The sequence below is a fragment of the Saccopteryx leptura genome, chromosome 2 (assembly GCF_036850995.1).
Source record: "Saccopteryx leptura isolate mSacLep1 chromosome 2, mSacLep1_pri_phased_curated, whole genome shotgun sequence".
NCBI classification, from domain to species: domain Eukaryota; kingdom Metazoa; phylum Chordata; class Mammalia; order Chiroptera; family Emballonuridae; genus Saccopteryx; species Saccopteryx leptura.
Genome location: NC_089504.1, coordinates 325,008,683 through 325,034,175, shown reverse-complemented (window position 1 = coordinate 325,034,175; position 25,493 = coordinate 325,008,683). Strand labels below are relative to the sequence as shown.

At 42.1% G+C, this 25,493-nt stretch overlaps 1 protein-coding gene across 1 annotated transcript in view; it reads right to left on the bottom strand.

Moving 5' to 3' along the window:
• APPBP2 (amyloid beta precursor protein binding protein 2) overlaps window positions 1-25,493 on the bottom strand; it is a 64,318-nt gene that overhangs the window by 16,684 nt on the left and 22,141 nt on the right. Inside the window, exons 3-6 of the mRNA XM_066363163.1 lie at window positions 20,728-20,879; window positions 13,953-14,076; window positions 12,162-12,330; window positions 2,842-2,931 (exon numbers count right to left, since the gene is read on the bottom strand). Of these exons, the coding sequence (XP_066219260.1) occupies window positions 2,842-2,931; window positions 12,162-12,330; window positions 13,953-14,076; window positions 20,728-20,879 (535 nt within the window). The remainder of the gene's footprint in view (window positions 1-2,841; window positions 2,932-12,161; window positions 12,331-13,952; window positions 14,077-20,727; window positions 20,880-25,493) is intronic.

The window sequence follows — 25,493 nt, the reverse complement described above, 5'->3', positions numbered from 1 at the left end:
CAGGGCACACAGGAGAAGCAACTATCTGCTTCTCCATCCCTCCTCCACCTTTCCCTTCCTTCTTCCCCTTTCTCTCTCTCCCTTTCCTATATCAATGCCTTGAATGGTTTGACTGCATCAGCTCCAAGCCATAAGAATGACTTCTTAGAGCCTCTATCTCAGGCACTAAAAATAGCTTGGTTGTGAGCATGGCTCCAGATGGGCAGAGAGCATCAGCCACAGAGGGGGGTTTGCTGGGTGGTTCCTGGTCGGGGCATACACAGGAGTCTATCTCCCCTCCTCTCACTTGGAAAAGAAAAAAAAAAACTTTGGAGAATAGCCAGTGGATTTTGGGGTTTTGTTTTTGCAAGAGATAAAGAGGGACAGATAGAGACAGACAAACTGGTAGGAGAGAGATGAGAAGCATCAATCCTTCATTGCAGTACGTTAGTTTTTCATTGATTGCTTTCTCATATGTGCCTAACCAGGGGGCTACAATAGAGTAATTGACCCCTTGTACAAACAAGCGACCTTGGGCTTCAAGCCAGTGACCATGGGGTGATTGATGTCTATGATCTCATGCTCAAGCCAGAGACCGCATGCTCAAGCTGGTGAGCCGGTGCTCAAGCCCGTGCTTTAGCTGGTGACCTTGGGGTTTCAAATCTGGGTACTCTGTGTCCCAGGCCAATGTTCTATCCACTGCACCACCGACTGTTCAAGCTAGCCAGTAGTTTTTAAACTCTAAATATTATTTGCACATAAAAATAGAAATCTTGCACATATATTCAGTTGACTTTATATTAAATGTATATCAATGTTTTAAGTTAATTAAAAACATTAATATCCTTCTAGTCCGATAACCTGAATATTTATGCCATTTATTTCCTCTTAAATTATCTAAGTAAATCTAACAGAAATCTTAGACTATCTTAAATCTACAGTTTTAGAATCTTTCATCTAATTGAAATTTCCTTAAGTAAAATAAACCAAAATGAAATACTCAAAGCTTAAAAATCTCTAGGGCCTGACCAGGCATGGTGCAGTGGACAGAGTGTCGAACTGGGACACAGAGGACCCAGGTTCAAAACCCTGTGGTTGTTGGCTTGAGTGCAGGGCCCACCAGCTTGAGCATGGGGTCGCTGGCTTCAGTGTGGGATCATAAACATGACCCCATGGTCACTGGCTTAAACCCAAAGGTTGATGGCTTGAAGCCCGAGGTTTCTGGCTTGAGCAAGGGGTCAGTTGCTCTGCTTTAGCCCCCCACTCCCCGGTCAAGGCACATATGAGAATGCAATCAACGAACAACTAAGGAGCTGCAACAAATAACTGATGCTTCTCATCTCACTCCCTTCCTGTCTGTCCCTATCTGTCTCTCTGACTCTGTCTCTATCAAAAAAATAAAAATCAAAAAAATTTCTGGGTATAAATAGTACATTTGAAATGTACATCAAATATTACTAACTGGCCTCAAAGAGTTAATGTATTTATTTACAGAATAAAAAGAAACTGAAGAAAAAATCAAATAAGTACTGCCCACCAGGAAAAATACTGAAAGCTGTCATACTGAGACAGAGCAATATTATGAGCAAAGTATTTTTATTTTTAAGACTTTATTTATTGTCTTACCAGGCAGTGATGCAGTGGATAGAGCATGAGCCTGGAATACAGAGGAACCAGGTTCAAAACCCCGAGGTCACCAGCTTGAGTGAGGGCTCATCCAACTTGAGCACAGGGTCACTGGCTTGAGTGTAGAATCACAGATATGACCCCATGGTTGCTGGTTTGAGCCCAAGGTTGCTGGCTTGAGCAAGGGGTCACTGGCTCAGCTGGAGCCCCCCAGTCAAGGCACATATGAGAAAGCAATCGAACTATTCAGGTGCCGCAATAAAGAATTGATGCTTTTCATCTCTCTCTCTTCGTTCCTGTCTGTCTCTCTCTGTCCCTCTAGCTAAAAAAAAACAAACTAAAAGAAAAAAACTTTACTTATTTTAGAGAGGAGAGAGAGAGAGAAGCGGAGGAGCACGAAGCATGAACTCCCATATGTGCCTTGACCAGGTAAGCCCAGGGTTTTAAACTGGCAATCTCAGCATTCCAGAATGACATTTTATCCACTGCACCATCACAGGTCAGGCATGAGCAAATGTTTTAATATAAGACTATCCTTTAGGAGAAAAGTGACTAAAGCCCATGTAACTATGGCATACAGAATTCAGGTTATTATAAAGGTTTAAAGAAAACAAGACCAAATTCAAGCTGAATAGTATCAAAATATTATTTCGATCTGTACTTTAGAGAGCTGAATTATGAAAATGAACATTTTCACAGGTTTTCTGGGTCCAGTAAAACTAAAGCTTATATGTGACAGTTTTATAAAACAATTTTTTTTTCTTTTAGTCAGAGAGAGAGACAGACAAGGACAGACAGGAAGGGGCAGAAATGACAAGCATCAACTCATAGTTGTGGCACCTTAATTGTTCATTGATTGCTTTCTCATATGTGCCTTGACCGAAGGGCTCCAGATGAGCCAATGACCCTTGCTCAAGCCAGCCACCTTGGGGTCATGTCCATGATCCCACGCTCAAACTAGTGGACCCTGCCCTCAATCTGGTGAGACCATACTCAACCTGGCAACTTTGGGGTTTCAAAACTGGGTACTCAGCGTCCCAGGCCGATGCTCTATTCACTGTGCCACTGCCTGGTCAGGCTAGAAAGCAAATTTTAAAACTGACAACAGAAACTTAGAAAATAGACCTTGTTAGTCCTTGGACTGTACAATTCTTAATTTTTAAAATAACAGATTAATTAAAATTTAAAGCTTGCTAAATCATACTTTCAACTTAACAATTTTAACATTATGCTCACCTTAGAAGCTTGTCTTAAAACATCCACCACCACTTTCACTGGTAAGCCTGGTGTGATTTCTTTCATTGCCTCAATGCACCATTTGTAAGCCTAAAAAATATATATACATGTACAGAAGAACAAAAACAATAATAAATCAAAATGACAATAATCAATGAAATAATTGTGACTTTTCCCTGTAAGCTTTCAAGTACTTAAATAAGAATACACATGAAATATTTACACTTAAAATTTTCTAAGGCTAAGTTTACTTGAAAGTATGTTTCATTTTTCTTTTGATATGAGACATATACTCAAGAAATCAAGAGGCATGTTCTCTTCTCTCTTGCTCAGAAGCTTTTGGATATACTGTTCCCTCTGCCTTGGAATACATTTTTCTTTCCTCCAACTTCTTAGCCCATCTATTTTGTCTCTCAGGTTTCGGTCCTGGGTAGGTTTCCTGTACTTTTCTTCCCCCTACTTGTAATGCTTACTATTTTATAACTTAATTGGGTGTTTATTTATGTGCATTATCACATTTACTTAATACAACAGCCCTAAAAATATGTAGTAATACTGTGGAAAACTGAAATGTGAAGAGGTTAAGTGCCAAGCAGTGTGCTACCATCTAGGTATCTACTGGGGGACAAAACATAAAATGATCCTCCTCTCAGCTGACCAGGTGGTGGCACAGTGGATAGAGCGTCAGGCTGGGATGCAGAGGACCCAAGTTTGAAACCCTGGGGTCATCAGCTTGAGTGCGGACTCATCTGGCATGAGCAAGGCTCACCAGCTTGAGCCCAAGGTCGCTGGCTCGAGCAAGGGGTTACTCAGTCTGCTGTACCCCCTCGATCAAGGCACATATGAGGAAGCAATCAATGAACAACTAAGGAGCTGCAACAAAGAATTGATGCTTCTCATATCTCCCATTTCCTGTCTGTCCCTATCTGTCCCTCTCTCTGACACACACACACACACACAAAGATCCTCCTCTCCTAGTGCTTAGTGGGAGGGGAAAAAAAGCATAATTATTTTGGATAGTAAGAATAGCCTCAAAAAACCAAAATATTATGAAAGGATCACAAGGAATGAAAGACAAATTAGAAAGTATTAGAAAAGAAACATTTGTTTTCCTCTGCAAGTTTCCTTCTCTTCTATTCCAAAGGTGTAGCTTTCAGAAGCAATTTTGATACAAAAATAAAATATATGTGATTTAGGCCAAAAAACCTATTTGTTTATAACATAGTGATTGAGCTGATTTTGTTCTAGAGTAATAAACTAAAATATTTAGAACTGTGGTAGACTGTAACACTGTTTTCAAATACATTTACTGCTCCTCACTGGGGACGGATATATTTCCCTTCCACATTAAAGAGGAAAATGATCATGTGATTTTCTTGGCCAATTAAAATATGAGCAGAAGTGAAATGTACTTTTACTGGGAGACAGTTGTTAGAGCTAGTAGTACTTCCCCATAACGCTTTTTGGCTCTGCTAAAAGGCAGGTTCTAAGACAGAACCAGCTCCAATGTTCTAGATATAAACTGCTTTACCACAAGGGGTTCTGAGCATAGCGACAGAGATCGTCAAAGACAGGCTGTTGAATGAGCATAAAATAAGCTTTTATTATTTTAGGTCACCGCTACTTTAGGATTGATATTACCTCAGCACAGCCTAGCTTACCCTGACTGATATCAGAATATGGCAATAATTCAGCAAACTATCCTCAAGAGTTCTGTACTTTCTTTTTTTCACTTTTTTTTCTTAAGTGAGAAGTGTGGAGGCAGAAAGAGAGACTCCCGCATGTACCCATACCAGGATCCACACCTGGCAAGCCCCCTATGGAGCAATGCTCTGCCCATCTAGGGCCACTGTTCTGTTGCTTGACAACCGAGCTTTAGCACCTGAGGTGAGGTCATGGAGCCATCATCAGTGCCTGGGGCCAATTTGCTCCAACCAAGCCATGGTTACGGGAGAGGAAGAGAGAGATAGAAAGATAGAAAAGAGAGGGGGAAGGATGGAGAAGCTGATGGTTGCTTCTCCTGTGTGCCCTGATGGGGAATCGATCCCAGGACATCCACACGCTGGGCTAACCAACCAGCCAGGGCTGAACTGTGTACTTTATATAGATATCACTTATGAGTTTATTTATAGTTAAAAGAATAAACTATCAGAATTATCTAAGAACATTCCTCATGAATGTGCTGGGAGTTACAAACAACATGAATAAGGCACAGAGTGAACCCTCAATCCAAATGTAGAAAAAAAATGTCAGTTAAATAGTAACTTCCTAATAAAAAAAAAAAGTAGAAACTGATAAATAAAAGGTACTTTGTGTCAGAAAGAGAAATTAAGGAAACAATCCCCGTCACCATTGCAACCAAAAAAATAAAGTACCTAGGAATAAATTTAACCCGGGAGATTAAAGACTTGTACTCGGAAAATTATAAAACATTGATAAAAGAGATCAGGGAAGAGCCTGACCTGTGGTGGCGCAGTGGATAAAGTGTTGACCTGGAACAATGAGGTTACCGGTTCGAAACCCTGGGCTTGCCTGGTCAAGGCACATATGGGAGTTGATGCTTCCTGCTCCTCTCCCCTTTCTATCTCTCTCTCTCTCTTTCTCTCTCGCTCTCTTTCTCTCTCTCTCATTCTAACTCTCTCTCTTCTCTAAAATGAATAAATAAATAAAAATTAAAAAAAAAAAAAAGAGATTAGGGAAGATACAAACAAGTGGAGGCATATACTGTGCTCATGGTTAGGAAGAATAAACATCATTAAAATGTCTATATTACCTAAAGCAATTTATAAATTCAATGCAATACCGATTAAAATGCCAATGATTTACTTCAAAGATATAGAACACATATTCCAAAAATTTATATGGAACCAAAAGAGAACACAAATAGCCTCAGCAATCTTGAAAAGGAAGACTAAAGCGGGAGGTATCACACTTCCGGATATCAAGTTATATTATAAGGCCATTGTACTCAAAACACCCTGGTACTGGCATAAGAACAGGCAGAAAGCTCAATGGAACAGAACTGAGAACCCAGAAATAAACCCACACTTTTATGGACAACTGATATTTGACAAAGGAGGTAAGAGCATACATTGGAGTAAAGACAGCCTCTTCAACAAATAGTGTTGGGAAAATTGGACAGCTACCTGCAAAAAAATGAAACTAGACCACCAACTTATACCATTCACAAAAATAAACTCAAAATGGACAAAAGACTTAAATGTAAGCCGTAAAACCATAAGCATCTTAGAAGAAAACATCTCTCTGACATCTCTCTCAGCAATATATTTGCCAATTTGTCTCCACAGGCAAGTGAAACAAAAGACAGGATAAACAATGGGACTTTATCAAACTAAAAAGCTTCTGCACAGCTAGACAATAAGAACAGAATAAAAAGACAAACTACACAATGGGAGAACATATTTGACAATGCGTCTGCTAAGGGGTTAATAACCAAAATTTATAAAGAACTTGTAAAACTTAATACCAGGAAGACAAACAATCCAAATCCAAAAATGGGCAAAAGAAATGAATAGACACTTCTCCAAAGAGGACATACAGATGGCCAATAGGCATATGAAAAAATGCTCAACATCACTAATGATTAGAGAAATGCAAATTAAACCCACAATGAGATATCACCTCACACCAGTCAGAATGGCGCTTATCAACAAAACAACACAGAATAAGTGCTGGCGAGGATGTGGAGAAAAGGGAACCCTCCTGTACTGCTGGTGGGAATGCAGACTGGTGCAGCCACTGTGGAAAACAGTATGGAGATTCCTCAAGAAATTAAAAATCGAACTGCCTTTTGACCCAGCTATACCACTGTTAGGAATATACCCCAAGAACACCATAGCACTGTTTGAAAAGAAGAAATGCACCCCCATGTTTATGGCAGCATTGTTCACAATAGCAAAGATTTGGAAACAGCCCAAGTGTCCATCAGAGGACGAGTGGATTAAAAAGCTTTGGTATATATATACTATGGAATACTACTCAGCCATAAGAAATGATGACATAGGATCTTTTACAACAACATGGATGGACCTTGATAACATTATACTGAGCGAAATAAGTAAATCAGAAAAAACTAAGAACTATATGATTCCATACATAGGTGGGACATAAAAATGAGACTCAGAGACATAGACAACAGGGTTGGGGTTACAGGGTGGGGGGAGGAGAGAAAGGGGGTTGGGGGAGGGGAGGGGCACAAAGAAAATCAGTTAGAAGGTGACGAAAGACAATTTTATCAATGTCACTCCATTAAAATTAATCAAAAAAAAAAAAAGGTACTTTGTTCCACTGAATACACTAGTGGGTCTAGCTATGTTAATATGGGCCTGGAGCCTGAATGATGGTGGCACAGTGGATAAAGCGTCAACCTGGAATGCTGAGGTCACAGGTTCGAAACCCTGAGGTCACTGGTATGGGCTCATCAGCATGAGATCAATGGCTTGAGCTGGGGAACTGTCCACACTATCCCAAAGCTCACCAGCTTGAGCCCCAAGGTGTCTGGCATGAAAAGCCCAAGTTCACTGGCTTGAGTAAGGGCACATTGCTGCGCTGTGGTCAAAGGACATATGAGAAGCTCAACATACAACTAAAGTGAAACCAACTACGAGTTGATGCACTTCACCCTCCTTCTCCCTTTCCTCTTTCTCTTTCTCAAAAATTAGATGGGCCTGGGCTGAATATGGGAGTAAAAGGCAAGATGTGAATCACTCTATGTAATAGAAAGAAAAATGTAAAGTTCTAGAGCAGTGGTCCCCAACCTTTTCTGGGCCATGGACCTGTTTAATGTCAGAAAATATTTTCACGGACCGGCCTTTAGGGTGGGACGGATAAATGTATCACGTGACCAAGACAAGCGTCAAGAGTGAGTCTTAGACGAATGTAACAGAGGGAATCTGGTCATTAAAAAAAAAATAAAACAGCCTGACCAGGCGGTGGCGCAGTGGATAGAGCGTCGGACTGGGATGCGGAAGACCCAGGTTCGAGACCCCGAGGTCCCCAGCTTGAGCGCGGGCTCATCTGGTTTGAGCAAAAGCTCACCAGCTTGGACCCAAGGTCGCTGGCTTGAGCAAGGGGTTACTCGGTCTGCTGAAGGCCTGCGGTCAAGGCACATATGAGAAAGCAATCAATGAACAACTAAAGTGTTGCAACAAGCAATGAAAAACTAATGATTGATGCTTCTCATCTCTCTCTGACTCACTCTCTGTCTCTGTAAAAAAAAATAAAATAAAAAAAAATAAAACATCGTTCAGACTTAAATATAAATAAAATGGAAATAATGTAAGTTATTTATTCTTTCTCTGTGGACCGGTACCAAATGGCCCACGGACCAGTACAGGTCCGCGGCCTGGGGATTGGGGACTACTGTTCTAGAGGGCAGTATGTAAAACTAGAAACGATCAAAGAGGCACCAGACATAGCTGAGTTCCTATGTAGAGATACAAAAAGATGGTGGGGCACCTGAAGAGCTTTCTTTTCTTTCTTTCTTTCTTTTCCCTTTCCTTTTCCTATTCCCTTCCTCTTCCCCTCCCTCCCTCCTTTCCTTCCTTTCTTTTTGTGAGAGAGACAGAAAGAGAGAGACAGAAAGAGGGACAGATAGAATCAAACAGGAAGGGAGGAGATGAGAAGTATCAATTCTTCATTGCGGCACCTTCATTGTTCATTGATTGCTTTCTCATATGTGCGTTGAGTAGGAGGCTACTGCAGAGCGACTGTGGGGTCATAACTATGATCTTACACTGAAGCCAGCAAACCCGCACTCAAGCCAGTGACCTCAGAGTTTCAAACCTAGATCCTCTGGATCCCAGGCTGATACTCTATCTACTGCAGCAACACCTGGTCAGGCTTAAGAGCTTTAAAGATAGGCAGTTCTGACCCTAGCTGGTTGGCTCAGTGATAAGAGTGTCAGCCCGACATGTGGATATCCAGGGTTTAATTTCCAGTCAGGGCACACAGGAGAAGTGATCATCTGCTTCTCCACCCCTCCCGTCCCGCCTCTCTCCCTTTCTCCTCCTGCAACCATGACTCGATTGGTTCAAGCAAGTTGGTCCTGGGTGCTAAAGGATGGCTCCATGGCTTTATCTTGGGCACTAAAATAGCTCAACTGCTGAGCAACAGAGCAACGGCCCCAGATGGGCAGAGCATCGTCCAGTAGGGAGACTGCCAAGTGAAGTGCATGTGAGAGTCTGTCTCCCTGCCTCCCTGCCTCTCACTTAATAAAAATTAGTCTGACCAGTAGGTGGCATAGGGAATAATGTTGGCCTGGGATGCTGTGTACCCAGGTTCTAAACCCCAAGGTTACCAGCTTTAGTGTGGGCTCACCAGCTTGAGTATGGGCTCACAGGCATGATCCCATGGTCAATGACTTGAACACAAAGGTCACTCACTAGCTTGAAGCCCAAGGTAACTGACTCGACTGGAGCATCCCCCACCCACAGTCAAGGCACATATGAGAAAGCAGTCAATGAACAACAAAGGCACTGCAACTACAAGCTGATGCTTCTCATCTGTCTGTACTGTCTGTCCCCCCCCCCCCCACTTAAAACAAATAAATAAATATAAAAGATATGCATTTCTAATACTAAACTATACTTTTTTACCTCTCTCATTTCCAATAAGGCTATTCACACAAAAGTCTTCTAGGAATGGAGTTGTTTTTATTATTTTTTTAAATATTTTTTTAAAATTCATTTTTAGAGGAGAGAGAGAGACAAGAGAGAGAGAGAGAAAGGAGAGAGACAGAGAGAGAGAAGGGGAGAGGAGCTGGAAGCATCAACTCCCATATGTGCCTTGACCAGGCAAGCCCAGGGTTTCGAACTGGTGACCTCAGCATTTCCAGGTCGACATTTTATCCACTGCGCCACCACAGGTCAGGCTAGAGTTGTTTTTAATATATAAAAATTATAGAAAAGGCCCTTTCTGGTTGGCTCAGTGGTAAAGCATCGGTCAGTTTGTGAATGTCCTGGGTTCGATTCCCAGTCAGGGCACACAGGAGAAGTGACCATGTGTTTCTCCACCCCTCCCCCTTCTCTCTCTCTCTGGTTCTTTCACTCCTGCATCCACGGCTCAATTGGCTGGAGCGAGATGGCCTCAGGGAGTGAAGATGGCTCCATGGCCTCTGCCTCAGATGATAAAAAATGGCAGCGGGGCCCTGGCCGGTTGGCTCACTGGTAGAGCGTCGGCCTGGTGTGCAGAAGTCCCGGGTTTTATTCCCGGCTAGGGCACACAGGAGAAGCGCCCATCTGCTTCTCCATCCCTTCCCCTCTCCTTCCTCTCTGTCTCTCTCTTCCCCTCCCGCAGCCGAGGCTCCATTGGAGCAAAGATGGCCCGGGCGCTGGGGATGGCTCCTTGGCCTCTGCCCCAGGCGCTAGAGTGGCTCTGGTCACGGCAGAGCGACGCCCCAGAGGGGCAGAGTGTCGCCCCCTGGTGGGCGTGCCGGGTGGATCCCGGTCGGGCACATGCGGGAGTCTGTCTCTTCCCGTTTCTAGCTTCAGAAAAATACCAAAAAAAAAAAAAAAAAAGGCAGCAGTTGCAACAAGGCAACACACAAAATGAGCAGAGCATCGCCTCCTGGTGGGCTTGCCAGGTGGATCCTGGTTGGGGTGCATGCAGGAATCTGTCTCTGCCTCCTCCCCTCTCACTAAAATTAAAAAAAATAATTATAGAAATGGATGCCTGACCAGTGCTGGCACGTGGATAAAGAGTCAATGTTGGATGCTAAGGACCCAGGTTGGAAACCTAGAGGTCACCAGCCTGAGTGTAGGATACCCAGGTTGAACATGGGGTCGCCGGCTTGAGCGTGAGTACATAGACATGATCCCATGGAAGTTGGCTTGAAGACCAAGGTCACTGGCTTCAGCAAGGGGTCACTGAAGCACCCTGGTCAAGGCACGTATAAGAACAACTAAAGTGACGCAACTCTGAGTTGACGCTTCTCATCTCTCTCCCTTCCTATCTGTCTGTCTCTGTCCCTCTCTTGTACGTGCAAAAAAAAAAAAAAAAAAAATCTATAGAAAGGGTCCAAGTTCTATACCTGGGTCGATAAACTATGAAACACATACTACACACAAGCGGCAGCAAAAAAATGCATCAACAAAAGTAATTCAGCAGACACAGGAGTCCAACATAAAAAATAATCAGAAGAACATACATAAACCACCTGAGAAATTGCATACATGCTAATAAGGACTTTTAGATTTTTAGGAATGGGTTCAATTCCTTCTTATAAGAGATATTAAAAACAAGATGAGCACTGGAGTTGCATATCACTTTATAATTATGCTAAAATCTTCTAGTTTTGTTCCTATTTGTAACTATAAATATGTAATATATATTTTTATTAATGTAGTAAAAATCTAGAAATAATTTTAAAATATGAAAGCTAAATGACAGCTGACAGTATGAAATAATTACAATATTCTTTCATAAATAAAGCAACCAAGTTAATACACAGATCACATCTCAGCTACGTATTCATTACCACTAAAGCAATAATTTTGTAGTTCAAAGCCAGGAGTGAAGCTACCTTTCTCATAAGAAGAAGGAAGAAGCAAAACAATGCAAGAAAATATAAATAAAATCTAGCTTTCCAGTGAAATGAATCTTTCAAATTATGAGAGCTGACCCAGAGCTACACATCCTATAAATAGCATCTACTAAAGGTTTATTTAGCAGAGTATATCCATCAAAATAATTTAGGCAGAAATACATCTAGTCAAATTAAAAACAAAAACAAGGCCTTGGCCAGTTGGCTCAGTGGTAGAGCATCGGCCCGGTGTATGGAAGTCTTGGTTTCAATTTCTGGTCAGGGCACACAGGAGAGGCCCCATCTGCTTCTCCACCCTTGCCCCTCTCCTTTCTCTCTGTCCCTCTCTTCCCTTCCCGCAGTCAAGGCTCCACTGGAGCAAAGTTAGCCTAGGCGCTGAGGATGGCTCTATGGCCTCCGCCTCAGGCGCTGGAATCTCTCAGGTCACAACGGAGCAACAGCCCAGATGGGCAGAGCATCGCCCCCTAGTGGGCATCCGGGTGGATTCCAGTCCTGCACATGTGGGAGTCTGTCTCTTTGCCTCCCTGCTTCTTACTTCAGAAAAATACAAAAACAACAAAACAAACAAACAAAAACAGGCTCTAAATCATGTATGTTTATGTTTAAAATCCATGTTTTGCCTGATTTTAAATATTCCATTATAAATGTGCACTGCTTTAAGTAAACCTAATGTGAAAATGAGATCTAGTAAGACAAACAGAAAAAGTATACCATTTATACTCTGTTTTATACTCACTGGTCAGAGTGAAATGCTCACCTCATCATAGTGACTTTTTGCAAACAGAAGTGCACACAGTTCTCCATAGAGTGCAGCTTTGTTTGCTTGCTGGCCATGTTTTGAGAGTTTATCCATGTAAGTCTGAGCTAACTTAAAAGTTTCTTCACCCAAATGATATTTACAGTTTCCATTTCGCACATGAAGCAACCTGCAAAATCACAAATAACATTCCTCCATTTTTAATATTTCCAGCATCATTGACCTATAACCTCTTACACATCATTATGTAGCACCCAAAGAAGATAAAGTAACTAGATACAAGAAATGAGGTGGCATTGGAAAACAGCTATCTGGTCCAAACTGGCATTAATTAATGCACATGAAGTATATCATCTTCCCAAAAAGCTACAGAGGATTAATCTTATCGAACTTTGATTACTTATCTTCTCTAAATATTTTGTATACTTTGTGCACTCAGCACATACTACATCTAGCTACATCTAACACTTGACCCTTTGTGTTCCAAATCCAAAAGTAGTGCAGTCTCATTATAAAAATTTTAGAAGAAAATGAAAATAAAAACATGAAATACTATTACTGCCTGAATAGGTGGTGGCGCAGTGGATAGAGTGTCGACCTGGGACACTGAGGACCCAGGTTTGAAACCCAGAGGTTGTTGGCTTGAATGCAGGCTGATATGGCTCGAGTGTGAGGTCACTGGCTGGAGCATGGGGTCACATGACCCCATGGCCACTGGTTTGAGCATGGGGTCACTGGGTTGGCTGGAGCCCCCAGTCAAGGCACATATGAGAAAGCAATCAATAAACAACTAAAGTACTACAACTACAAGTTGATGCTTCTTATCTCTCTCCTTCCCGTTTCTCTCACACACACAAAAAAAACTGGGGTAGAGAAAACTATAAGAAAATAGCTAAAAATGTTAAGTGTGCAGAAAAAATAAGGACAATAAATGCAGAATTACTTCTAGATTTGTTTGCCTTTCCTTTAAGTACATCTTATAAAACATTTTTAAAGAAAATATTTATAAGTAAAAAATCTTGTCATGCACAATTCTAAAAGTGTAGACAGGGCAGGGGTTAAAAAAATTAACTCCAAAGCCTGACCAGGTGGTGGTGCAGTGGATAGAGCATCGGACTGAGATGCAGAGGACCGAGGTTCAAAAACCTGAAATTGTCAGCTTGAGCATGGGGTCGCTGGCTTGAGGCCAAGGTCACTAGCTTGAACAAGGTGGGGTCACTCACTCTTCTGGAGTCCCCTGGTCAAGGCACATATGATGAAAGCAACCAGTGAACAACTAATGAAAAATTGATGCTTCTCATCTCTCTCCCTTCCTGTCTGTCTGTCCCTACCTGTCCTTCTCTGTTTCTCTCTCTAAAAAAAAAGAAAGATAGTAACACCCAAGAAATACTGCATTTCTTTTCTTAGCATCCAATGCTTTCCACAGTTCCTGGTATACACTAGGCATTCAATAAATATCTGTTGAAGGAATGAACAAACAAGTTCTCTGACAAAGCAAAAATATATATACACAGACTGGTTCCTAGTATTCAACTCTAAGCTTATATCTGTGAGCTTATACCATGTGAACACAATGAATTAAAAAATAAAATTTAAAAACTCTAAACTAAGATAATGATAGCAAGTTAACTATATTTTGGGAGGCAGGAGGCCAGACACATGAAATTCTGAATAGTGTAAATACTACCTCAGAGGTTGATTAAAATGGTAACACACACTTTGAAGAATTAAAACCATAAAAGCCACTAAGTACCATTATAGCATGTAATTGTAAGATCTGTTTCAACTTACCTCACACAACATTCTACTGCACGAAACCAATGAAGCATCTCATCATGTAGAGTACACAACTGAAGGCAGGACAGAAAAACTTTCTCAGCATCACTGTACCAGCCAGCATCGGAAAGAAATCCACCTAAAGGACAAGACAGACCAGTAACTTTAGGTGTTAATAAACCACTTGAAAGCTAAAATGCAATGTTTATAATGAATATAGCTAACATGGAAAACCCCATAATATTAAAGTCCTATGTTTAGCTCAAAATAGATACAAATTGTGAAATTAAAAAAAAAATCAAACTAAAGGAAATAGATCCAAGTTGAGGCCTTAAATAAAGAGTCAAAAATATTAACCCTCTAAGAATACTCCAGTTAACTAGCCACTATATTCAATAATTCTAATATTTTTATCTTGTAGGATACACATAACTTTAATCTCTCCACACATAAACTCAAAGAAGATAAAGAAATCTGAATAGGCTCTGGCCAGTTGGCTCAGTGGTAGAGCGTCGGCCTGGTGTACTGGAGTCCCGAGTTTGATTCCTGGCCAGGGCACACAGGAGAAGCGCCCATCTGCTTCTCCACCTCTCCCGCTCTCCTTCCTCTCTGTCTCTCTCTTCCCCTGCCGCAGCCAAGGCTCCACTGGAGCAGAGTTGGCCTGGGCGCTGAGGATGGCTCTGGTTGCAACAGAGCAACACCCCAGATGGGCAGAGCATCGCCCTCTGGTGGGCATGCCGGGTGGATCGTGGTCGGGCGCATGCGGGAGTTTGTCTGACTGCCTCCCTGTTTCCAACTTCAGAAAAATACAAAAAAAAAAAAAAAAAAAAAAATCTGAATAAACTTAATCTTCTTAGAATATAAGCAACACACCACTGAGGATACACAAATAAAAGGTGCCTGCTTATCTCACTTTTTTTAGCATGTAATTAAATTACTTTCCTCCAATAGCACTGGGCATAGTTTCCTTAGACTATTATGCATATTTTTAGAGGCGTTTTTTTTTTTGGGGGGGGGCAGAGAGACAGATTCCTGCATGCACCTCAACTGGGATCCACTTGGCAAGCCTATTAGGGGGTGATGCTCTGCACATCTAGGGCTGTTGCTCCGTTGCTCAGCAACTGGGCCATTTTTCGTACCTGAGGTGGAGGCCGGGGAGCCAACCTCAGTGCCTGAGGGCAACTAGCTTGAACCAATTGAGCCATGGCTATGGGAGGTGAAGAGAGATAAAGATGGAGATGGGGACAGAAAGAGAGAGAGAAAAGGGGAGGAGGAATGGTGGAGAAACAGATGGTTGCTTCTCCTGTGTGCCCTGACCAGGAATTGAACCCAGGACATCCACACTCCAGGCCAATGCTCTACCACTGAGCCAGTGGGCCAGGGCCATATTTACAGGCTCTTGACCCCACATAATAGTTTAATACATTTTTATTTATTGTTTTTAGAGAGAAAGGAAAAGGAAGAGAGATAAATAAGCATCAATCTATTGTTCTACTTGTCCATGCACCCACTGGTTGCTTGTCATATGTGTCCTGATCAGGGATCAAACCAGCAACTCTGGCTTATTGAACAACCCTCCAAACAACTGAGCTACCAGTCTAGGGCTAATTTAATACATTTAAAATAATGTCAACAGTCTTAACAGTTCCAATAAATTCTGAGTCAAGAAAGTATCAGCTTGACTAGGCGGTGGTGCAATGGATAGAGCGTCAGGCTAGGACATGGAGGACCCAGGTTTGAAACCCCAAGGTTGCCAGCTGGAGCGCAGGCTCATCCGGCTTGAGCAGGATCTTACCAGCTTGAGTGTGGTGTCGCTGTCCTGAGCATGGGATCTTAGACATGACCCCGTGGTCACTGCCTTGAACCCAAGGTCACTGGCTTGTAGCCCAAGGTCGCTGGCTTGAGCAAGGGGTCACTTGCTCTGCTGTAGCTCCCCAGAAAAGGCACATATGAGAAAGCATTCAGACCAACTAAGGAGATTAGGGAGCCAAAACGAAGGATTGATAATTTTCATCTCTCTCCCTTCCTGTCTATTCCTATCTGTCCTTCTCTCTGTCAATATATATATATATGGCTTATAACCATGCTTTATGGTTAATTAAAGCTACATATAATTAGGCCCTGGCCGGCTGGCTCACCAGTAGAGAGCGATGGCCCAGTGTGTGTGGAAGTCCTGGGTTCAATTCCTGGCCAGGGCACATAGGAGAGGTGCCCATCTGCCTCTCCACCCTTCCCCCTCTCCTTTCTCTCTATGTCTCTCTTCCCCTCCTGCAGCCAAGGCTCCATTGGAGCAAAGTTGGCCTGGGCTCTGAGGATGGCTCCATGGCCTCCGCCTCAGGAGCTAGAACGGCTCTGGCTGCAACGGAGCAACACCCCAAATGGGCAAGGCATCGCCCCCTGGTGGGCATGCCGGGTGGATCCCGGTTGGGCACATGCAGGAGTCTGTCTGCATTCCTGCTTCTCACTTCAGAAAAATAAAAAAATAAAGCTACATATAATTAGACATACTATTTTAATTGTAGAGAAGTATGCTTTAGAACATTTTAAGTCCCTCACCAAGTTACTGAATACTATGTTATTATACATATTCATACTAAGCTGCCTTCTCACTATCTTAAAATACTGTGTGTTGTACCGGTTATTAGGCTATTGTTTCTCAGCTTCAAATCAACCCTTTCAGACTCTGTTTATGACCCTGGTAATAGGACTCCAGATTTCTGCTTTGCCAGCTCACTCCTGTAGTCTCTACCAAAAGGAGGCACTAGATCGGGAGGGGAGGAGGAGATACTCCTTCCTTTCTGCTTCCAGTTTCTGTCAGCAATGGCCCTGCTGACAGCAAAGCCCCAGGGTAATGCTCTTTACTCTGGCAGTAGCAATTCATTACAGTAAGCCAACTCCAGTTGCAGTTTTCTAGGACTTGCAGAACTGGATTCACAGCACTCAGGTCAGAGACATGACGGCAGCCAGCCGGCCAGGTCTGCTCCTAAAGGACTACATTCTAGACCCAAAGGCCTCATTTTTCACTTCTCAGAGCTGAGGCACCTGTAGCCTAGCAGCATCCCAGCTTTGTGAGACACCTCATCAGGCTTTTAAATTTCAATAATTCTGACCTTGTCCCTTGGTCCCCTAAGCCCTACGTGTGGTAGTTGATTTTTGCAGTTGTGTCCATAATACCCAAGTGTTCCCTTTTTGTCTTTTTCAGTTCTTACACCTGTTTAAATATTCTTTTTATTTTTTTTATGTAATGAGAGGAGGGGAGATAGTGAGGCAGATTCCTGCATGTGCCTACGAGGATCCACCTAGCAAACCCAGTCTATGGCCAGTGCTTAAATCAACTGTTCTATTTTTAGCACTTGAAGTCTATGCTCTGACCAACCAGCTATCCTCAGCGCCTGGGGCCACACTCGAACCAGTCGAGCCACTGGCTGTGGGAGGGGAAGAAGAGGAGTGTGTATGTGTGGGGGGAGAAGCAGATGATCACTTCTCCTGTGCACCCTGACGAGGAAACAAACCCAGGATGACCATACGCTGGGCTGATACTCTATACACTGAACCACTGGCCAGGGCTAGAAATTCTATACACTGTGTTAAATTCTATCTCTACACAACATGGATGGACCTTGAAAACATTAGCCTAAATGAAACAAACCAATCACAAAAATCATATGTTTTATAAGTCCTTTTATATGAAATGTCTAGGACATGGAAATCCAGAGACAGAAAGTGAACCAATGTTGCCCAGGCCTAGAGGTGTCAGAAGGAAATGAAGAATGACTGCCAATGGCAACAGGTTTTTTTTTGTTTTGTTTTTAGAGAGAGGGGGAGAGAAAAACATTGATTTGTTGCTCCACTTATTTATGTATTCACTGGTTGATTTTCTTATGTGCCCTGACCAGGAGTGGAATCTACAGCCTTGGCACATTGGGATGACATTCCAACTGACCCAGATACCCGGCCAGGGAAGCATGGGTTTCTTCTTGGTGTGATGACAATGTTCTACAACTTAGTGTGGTAATGTTTTCACAACTCTGTAAATATTAAAAACTTTTGGCCTGGCTGGTTGGCCCAGCATGTGGATGTGTTGGGTTCAATTCCCAGTCTAGGCACACAGGAAAAGAAACTGTCTGCTTCTCCACCCCCCACCCTCCAACCTCCTGCTGCCAAGCTTGATTGGTTTGAGCGCATTAGCCCTGGGTGCTGAGGATGGCACCGTGGAGCCTCTGCCTCAAATGCTAAAAATAGCTCAGTTGTAAAAATGGCTCCAGGTGAATCCCAGTTGGAGTGCATGTGGGAGTCTGTCTCTATCTCCCCTCCTCTCACTTGGAAAAGAAGGAAAAAAACACATAAAAAAACTTTTGATAGCTCAGTTGGTTAAAACATTGTCTCAAAGAGCAGAGGTTGTGTCAGTTCAATCCCCAGTCAGGGCACATATAGAAAGAGATTAATGTTCCTGTCTCCCTCTCTCCCTTCCTTTCTCTAAAATCAATAAAACATTAAAAAAAACAAAATAATCTTTGAATTGGATACCTTAAACAGGGAACTACATGATAGGTGAACTACATCTCAATAAAGCTATTGTATAAAAACTTCTATCACAGCATATTTCTGGTATAAAGCTTCTTCATTATTTTGGTAATTTTAATATTAAGATTGATAACAGAACCAAGTTTGCTAGGACTTGGTTCTTCAAGATACTTTTTGTGTGTGTGACAGAGAGAGAGAGAGACAGAGAAAAGGACAGATAGGGACAGAGAAGAAGGGAAAGAGATGAGAAGCATCTATTCTTCATTACGGCATCATAGTTGTTCGTTGATTGCTTTCTCACATGTACCTTGACTGAGGGGGCTATAGCACAGCAAGTGACCCCTTGCTCAAGCCAGTGACCTTTGGGCTCAACCCAGCAACCATGCAGTCAAGTCTAAGATCCCAAGCTCAAAACTAGTGACCCCGTGCTCAAGCTGGTGAGCTCACGCTCAAGCCAGCAACCTCAGGGTTTCAAACGTGGGTCCTCCATGTTCCAGTCTAACACTCTATCCACTGTGCCACCGCCTGGTCAGGCTCCAAGATATTTCTTCAACCTGGTTCACTTCAATGGCCAGAATGTTAAAAGTATTTGTAGTGATAATAGGATCTTAATGAACATTAATCTGCCTGCCTTTTATATTCTTTGATACTAAATTTCTCCCAGATTTTTACATGACTATGACTAAAGGAATGTTAACCTTACATTCATCAAGATCACAAACACCTTACTGTTAGAGACATTCTTTGGTCATTATGTGTACTTGAGAGAGAGAGAGAGAGAAATCATGCACACATTAATTTAAGAAGCTAATAATAAAAGGTAGTCTGCGGTAATGGAACAGCCCTATATCCTGATGTTAATGACAGTTATATGAATGCTTACACAGAATCAACTGCACAGAAAAACTAGTGAAAATTAAGTGAGGTCTATAGTCTAGTACACTAGTAACAACTTCCTGATTTTTTTTTTTTCTTTTCTTTTCTGAAGCTGGAAACGGGAGAGACAGTCAGACAGACTCCCGCATGCGCCCGACCGGGATCCACCCGGCACGCCCACCAGGGGCGAAGCTCTGCCCACCAGGGGGCGATGCTCTGCCCCTCCGGGGTGTCGCTCTGTTGCGACCAGAGCCACTCTAGCGCCTGGGGCAGAGGCCAAGGAGCCATCCCCAGCGCCCGGGCCATCTTTGCTCCAATGGAGCCTTGGCTGCGGGAGGGGAAGAGAGAGACAGAGAGGAGGGGGGGGTGGAGAAGCAAATGGGCGCGTCTCCTATGTGCCCTGGCCGGGAATCGAACCCGGGTCCCCCGCATGCCAGGCCGACGCTCTACCGCTGAGCCAACCAGCCAGGGCCAACTTCCTGATTTTGATATTGGCTATAAATCTATAATTATTTTTTAAAAAACTTTTTTAAGTAAAAAAGTTAACAGCTTTAATAAATTTCCTGAAACACTTAATTATGTAGATTTGCTAAAAATCATATAAAATGTTATAAATCACATTAAACAATATTTTTCTATTTTTATATAGCATTCAAAACCTCAAAATCCTTTCCCTCTTATGTTGTTAGTACTCTCACAACACTCCCATGAAGATATTCAGAATTACTATCATTGTAGAGATAGAAAAACTGAGACCCAAAAAGGAAGTAAGTCCCAATCATAGCATACAGTAAGCTGGTGAAAGAGCATAGTGGCAGTTTGACATGGTAGAAAGGTATACGGCTTCAAGTCATATAGACAGATGATTCTAAACTTAGCTCCACTACTAGCTATGTGACTTGAGCAAGTTACTAACCTTTTTGAGTCTGCTTCCTCATTTGTAAAATGCTATTCATACCAACACATCACTAGAATGTCATCAGGATTTAGGAAGATAGCACTTAAATGCCTAGTACAGCCTGGCCTGTGGTGGTGCAGTGGATAAAACATTGACTTGAAATGCTGAGGTTGCTGGTTCGAAACTCTTGGCTTGCCTGGTCAAGGCACATACAATAAGCAAGAAGCAAGCAGTGAACAACTAAAGTGAAGCAACTATGAATTGATACTTCTCATTATCCCCCCCAGTAAAATCAACAATAAATCTTTTTAAAACATAAATGCCTAGTACAGTGCCCATACAAAGTTAATGTTCAATAAATCACACCTAGTTTTTCTGATGTTTTTCTCACAACCTCTTTGAGAATGTCCTGGAAGAACCTTTTATTGTTAGCATGTTTAATTATAAGTCATGTCACAGGACAAAATATTTCTATATTTTACCATTACTTACCTAAAACAAAGCCAACCTGAATGGCTTTTTCCTTAACGGCAGCATCTGATTCTGCTATATAAGAGCACCTTCTACTGAATGAGTAGGCCAAGACTGAAGCAACTTTCACACCATGATCCATCAAAGCCTGGAAACAATGATGAAGCAAATGTCTGAAAGAGAAGGAAAAGGTTATTTTATAAAAGTAGTGTATATTGTCCTTTTAAAAAGTGCTAGCTTCCGTCTGACCTGTGATGGCACAGTGGATAAAGCATCAACCTGAAACGCTGAGGTTGCTAGTTCAAGGCCCTAGGTTTGCCTGGTTAAGGCACATATGGGAGTTGATGGTTCCTGCTCCTCCCCCCTTCATTCTCTCTCTACCCCCTGCCCCGTCTCTCTTCTCTCTAAAATGAATCAAGTCTTAAAAAGTGCCAGCTTCCTTTTAAAAAATAACAGTATCATTATTTTCCAACATGGAGTAAGACAAAAAGTTCTTGCCTTATTAATTATGAGGCCGTAATTCATAATTTAGCTTAGTATCTTTACTCAGTAGATCACTCAGTGAGCCTGTATGTGTAAATGAATAGCAGTAAAGGATAAACTAACTTTTAACATCAGTTTTAAAAACCAAATTGTCTTAAAATACAATAACTCAATTAGAAATTGGGCAAGAAAAAAAAAATACTGCCATTTGTGAAAACATGGATGGATCTTCAGAATATTGTTCTAAATGAGATAAGTCAGACAAAAAAATTAAGAATTATGATTTCACTCATATGTGGGATTTAAAACTGAAAACAACAAATGAACAAACAAAACAGACAAAGCCCTGGTTGACTGGCTCTGTGGTAGAATGTTGGCCCCGCCTGTGGAAGTTCCAGGTTCGATTTCCAGCCAGGGCACACAGGAAAAGCACCCATCTGCTTCTCCACCCTTCCCCCTCTCCTCTCTCTCTCTCTCTCTTCCCATCCCACAGCCAAGGCTCCATTGAAGCAAAGTTGGCCCAGGTGCACTGAGGATGGCTGCATGACCTCCACCTCAGGTGCTAGAATGGCTCCAGTTGCAATGGATCAATGGCACAGATTGGCAGAGCATTGCCCCCTAGTGGACATGCTGGGTGGATCCCGGTAGGACGCATGCAGGAGTCTGTCTCTCTGCCTCCCTGCTTCTCACTTCAGAAAAATACAAAAAAACAAAAACAAAGAAAAACCTCAGACACAGACAACAGTAGAGTGGAAACAGTTATGGGGTCGCAAAGGATAAAGGGATCAAATATATGGTGACAATAAAAAATTTGACTTTGGAAAAAAATCTGTCTTTGGGTGGTAAACAATGCAATGAGCCTGACCAGGTGGATAGAGAGTGTATAAAAAAGAGTCAGACTGGGACACGGAGGACCGAGGTTCTAAACCCCGAGGTCGCCAACTTGAGTGCAGGCTCCCCAGCTTGAGAGTGGGATCACTAGTTTGGGCTCAAAGGTCACTGGCTTATTGTGCAAGATCGCTGGCTAAAGCAAGGGGTCACTTGCTTTGCTAGAGCTCCTCAGTGGAGGCACATATGAGAAAGCAATCAAAACAACTAGTGCTGTAATGAAGAATTGATGCTTCTCATCTCTCTCCCTTCCTGTCTGTCTGTCCTTATCTGTCTCTCTCACTAATAAAAACAAAACAAAAACACACACACAATGCAATGACAGAGATGATGTATGATAGAATTATACACTTGAAACCTATGTAATTTTATTAACCAGTGTCACCCTAATAAGTTTAATTTTAAAAAACCAGTAATGGATTTGAATAATTCTGCAAAACATACAAATGGCTAGTAAGCACAAGAAAAGATGTTCAACATCATTAGTCATTAGGGCAAAGCACATCAAAATTATAATGAGATACCACATCATATCTGCCAGGATGGCTATAATTTTTTTTAAAAAAGTAATGGCAAGGATACAGAAAAATGGGAACCCTCATCTGTTGGTGGTAAGAATGTAAAATGGTACAGCAGTTGTGGAAAACAGAGGTTACTAAAAAAGTTAAACAGTTTTATCATGTATTTATACCTCAGTTTTATAAGGGGGTCTGCAAGTTACAAGTTTATGTTTTAAGTTTACAACATTCACTCCCATAAAAACTTCAAAAAACTAAGACATGAGTGTTTCAGCTTATGCTGTTAGCATCACACTTAGGGAGTATGTGCTTCCTGCCCTGGCCGGTCAACTCTGTGAAGAGTGCTGGATATACATAAAAGTTGTCATTTTGCTTCCCGGTAGGGCACACACAGGAACAGCTCATTGTTCCTGACTCTTTCTATCTATATCTCTCTCTTTCTTTCTCTCACTAAAATCAAATCTGGTGTGAATGAATCAACATTAGACCTAACTGTTGTCAGATCCTCAAAAAACAAAAAGTTTTTTTTTTTTTTTTTTTTGACTACGTGACCAAACTAGTTTGGTTAAAAGAAGTCATCAACCTTCCAGACTAGCCTGGAACAATTCTTTAAGAAGGTAGAGAGGCCTGCAACAGATCCTGTACCCTCTACATCAGCTACTTCTTGAGATGAAACACCTGTAGTACAGGTAGAATCCTCTCCAGCGCTTCTGCATGTTCCTTGGACAATCCTGATTCACCTGACCCAGTATCTCCAGCACCTTCTACAGGTTCTCCTGCCTCTCCAGCTTCCTCCTCCCAAGAGGTCACTCTCCCACCTTGCAATAATGTCCCTTCCAGTGTTCCAAGCCAACCACAGGAATAAAGGTAAGGAATATTTTTTATATTATACTAATTTTTGGTCATTTTTTCTGTTACTACAGCACAGTGTACAGTACGGTACATTTATGTCCTTTTCCTTTTCTTGTGGCTTAGTTGTGTTTTTATGTTCTAGATTATGATTTTACAACTGTGTTAGGACAGGTAAGTGACTTAGGGTGGGGCATGTTTAAACTTATACCAAAATTCAGGTTATGCCACTATCATAGGAACAGAATTGTGTTGTAACCCGAGGACCCGCTGTATAAGAGAACTGAAAACATGTCCCATGCCCAGTTGGCTTAGTGGTAGAGTCAGCCCAGTGTGTGTATTTCTCGGGTTCAATTCCATGTCAGGGCACACAGGAGAAGTGCCCATCTGCTTCTCCACCCCTCCCCCCCCCTCTACCTGCCACTCCTGCAGCCAATTGGAGCAAATTGGCCCAAGGCGCTGAGGATGGCCCCATGGCCTCCACCACAGGCGCTAAGAAGAGCTCGGTTGCTGAGCAATAGAGCAATGCCCCAGATGGGCAGAGCATCACCTCCTAGTGGGGCTTGCCAGGTGGATACCAGTCAGGGTATACACAGGAGTCTGTCTCTCTGCCTCCCCTCCTCTCACTGAATTAAAACAAACAAACAAAACACATATGTCGACACAAAATCTTGTCCATGAACATTCCTAGTGGCACTATTCATAATTGCCAAAAGAGGAAAACAACCAAAATGTTCATCAACAGATACTTAAATAAAACTGTACATCAATGGAAAATTATTCAGCTATAAAATGAACCTTGAAAATATTATAGGAAGTAAAGAAAGCCAGTCACAAAATACTACATATTGTATGGTTACATTTATATAAAATGTATAGATAGGTAAATCCGGGGACAAAAAGTAGATTCATGAAAGGCCAGAGATTTGGGGTAAAAGGAAATAGGTAATGACTATAAATAGGTACAGAATTTCTTTTGGGGTAATGAAAATGTTATAGAATTAGTGGTAATGACTACAAAACCATCTGTGTATATTAAAAGTCAATAAATTGTATAATTTAAAATGGTGGGTTTTATGACATGTAAATTTTATCTCACTAAAAAAATCTTTTTAAACAGAATTATAAATAATGGAGTGACAGCTTTGCATAAAAGAAAAATGTTGGCCCTGGCCAGTTGGCTCAGTGGTACAGCGTCAGCCCGGCATGTGGATGTACCGGGTTTGATTCCCAGCCAAGGCACACAAGAGAAGCGCACTCCTGCCTCTCCACCTGTCACACTCTCCTTTCTCTCTTTCTCTCCTCCCCTCCCACATCCAAGGCTCCATTGGAGCAAAGTTGGCATGGGCACTGAGAATGGCTCCATGGCCTCCACCTCAGGCACTAGAATGGCTCCAATTGCAACAAAGCAACAGCCCAGATGGGCACAACATCGCCCCCTAGTGGGCATGCTGGGTGGATCCTGGTCGGGTGCATGTGGCGGTCTGTCTTGCTGCCTTCCCACTTCTCACTTCAGAAAAATACCAAAAAAAAAAAAAAGTCAAACCATATGCTTTTAGTTTCACAAATACATGGTAGAGAGGTGGAGCAAAAGTAGGTTTACAGTTATATGCAAAACAATTTATTCTTATTATTTATTAATTATTGTATTATTTTCCACACAAACAACTATAAACCTACTTTTCCTATACTGTACATTAATTTTTTAAAAAATATTACTTATTGTTTTTTGGAGAGAGAGAAAGAGAGTGGAGTGAGAAAGAGGGAGGAAAAGCGGGAAGCATCTACTCATAGTAGTTGCTTCTTTTATGTACTGTGACAGGGCAAGCCTAGGAATTTGAACCAGCGACCTCAGCAATCCAGGTCAATCACTGCGCCACCACACCTCAGGCTACCTTGTACATTCAGCACTTAACAAGGGATTGGGACTTGATGAAAGACAACCTGAAAGATGAAAGAGAGGTATTCCAACAAATCTTTACAGTGGCCATGTTCAAAACTGCCTATGTGAAATATGCATAGTGAAATTCAAATCCCAGAAAGCTAACC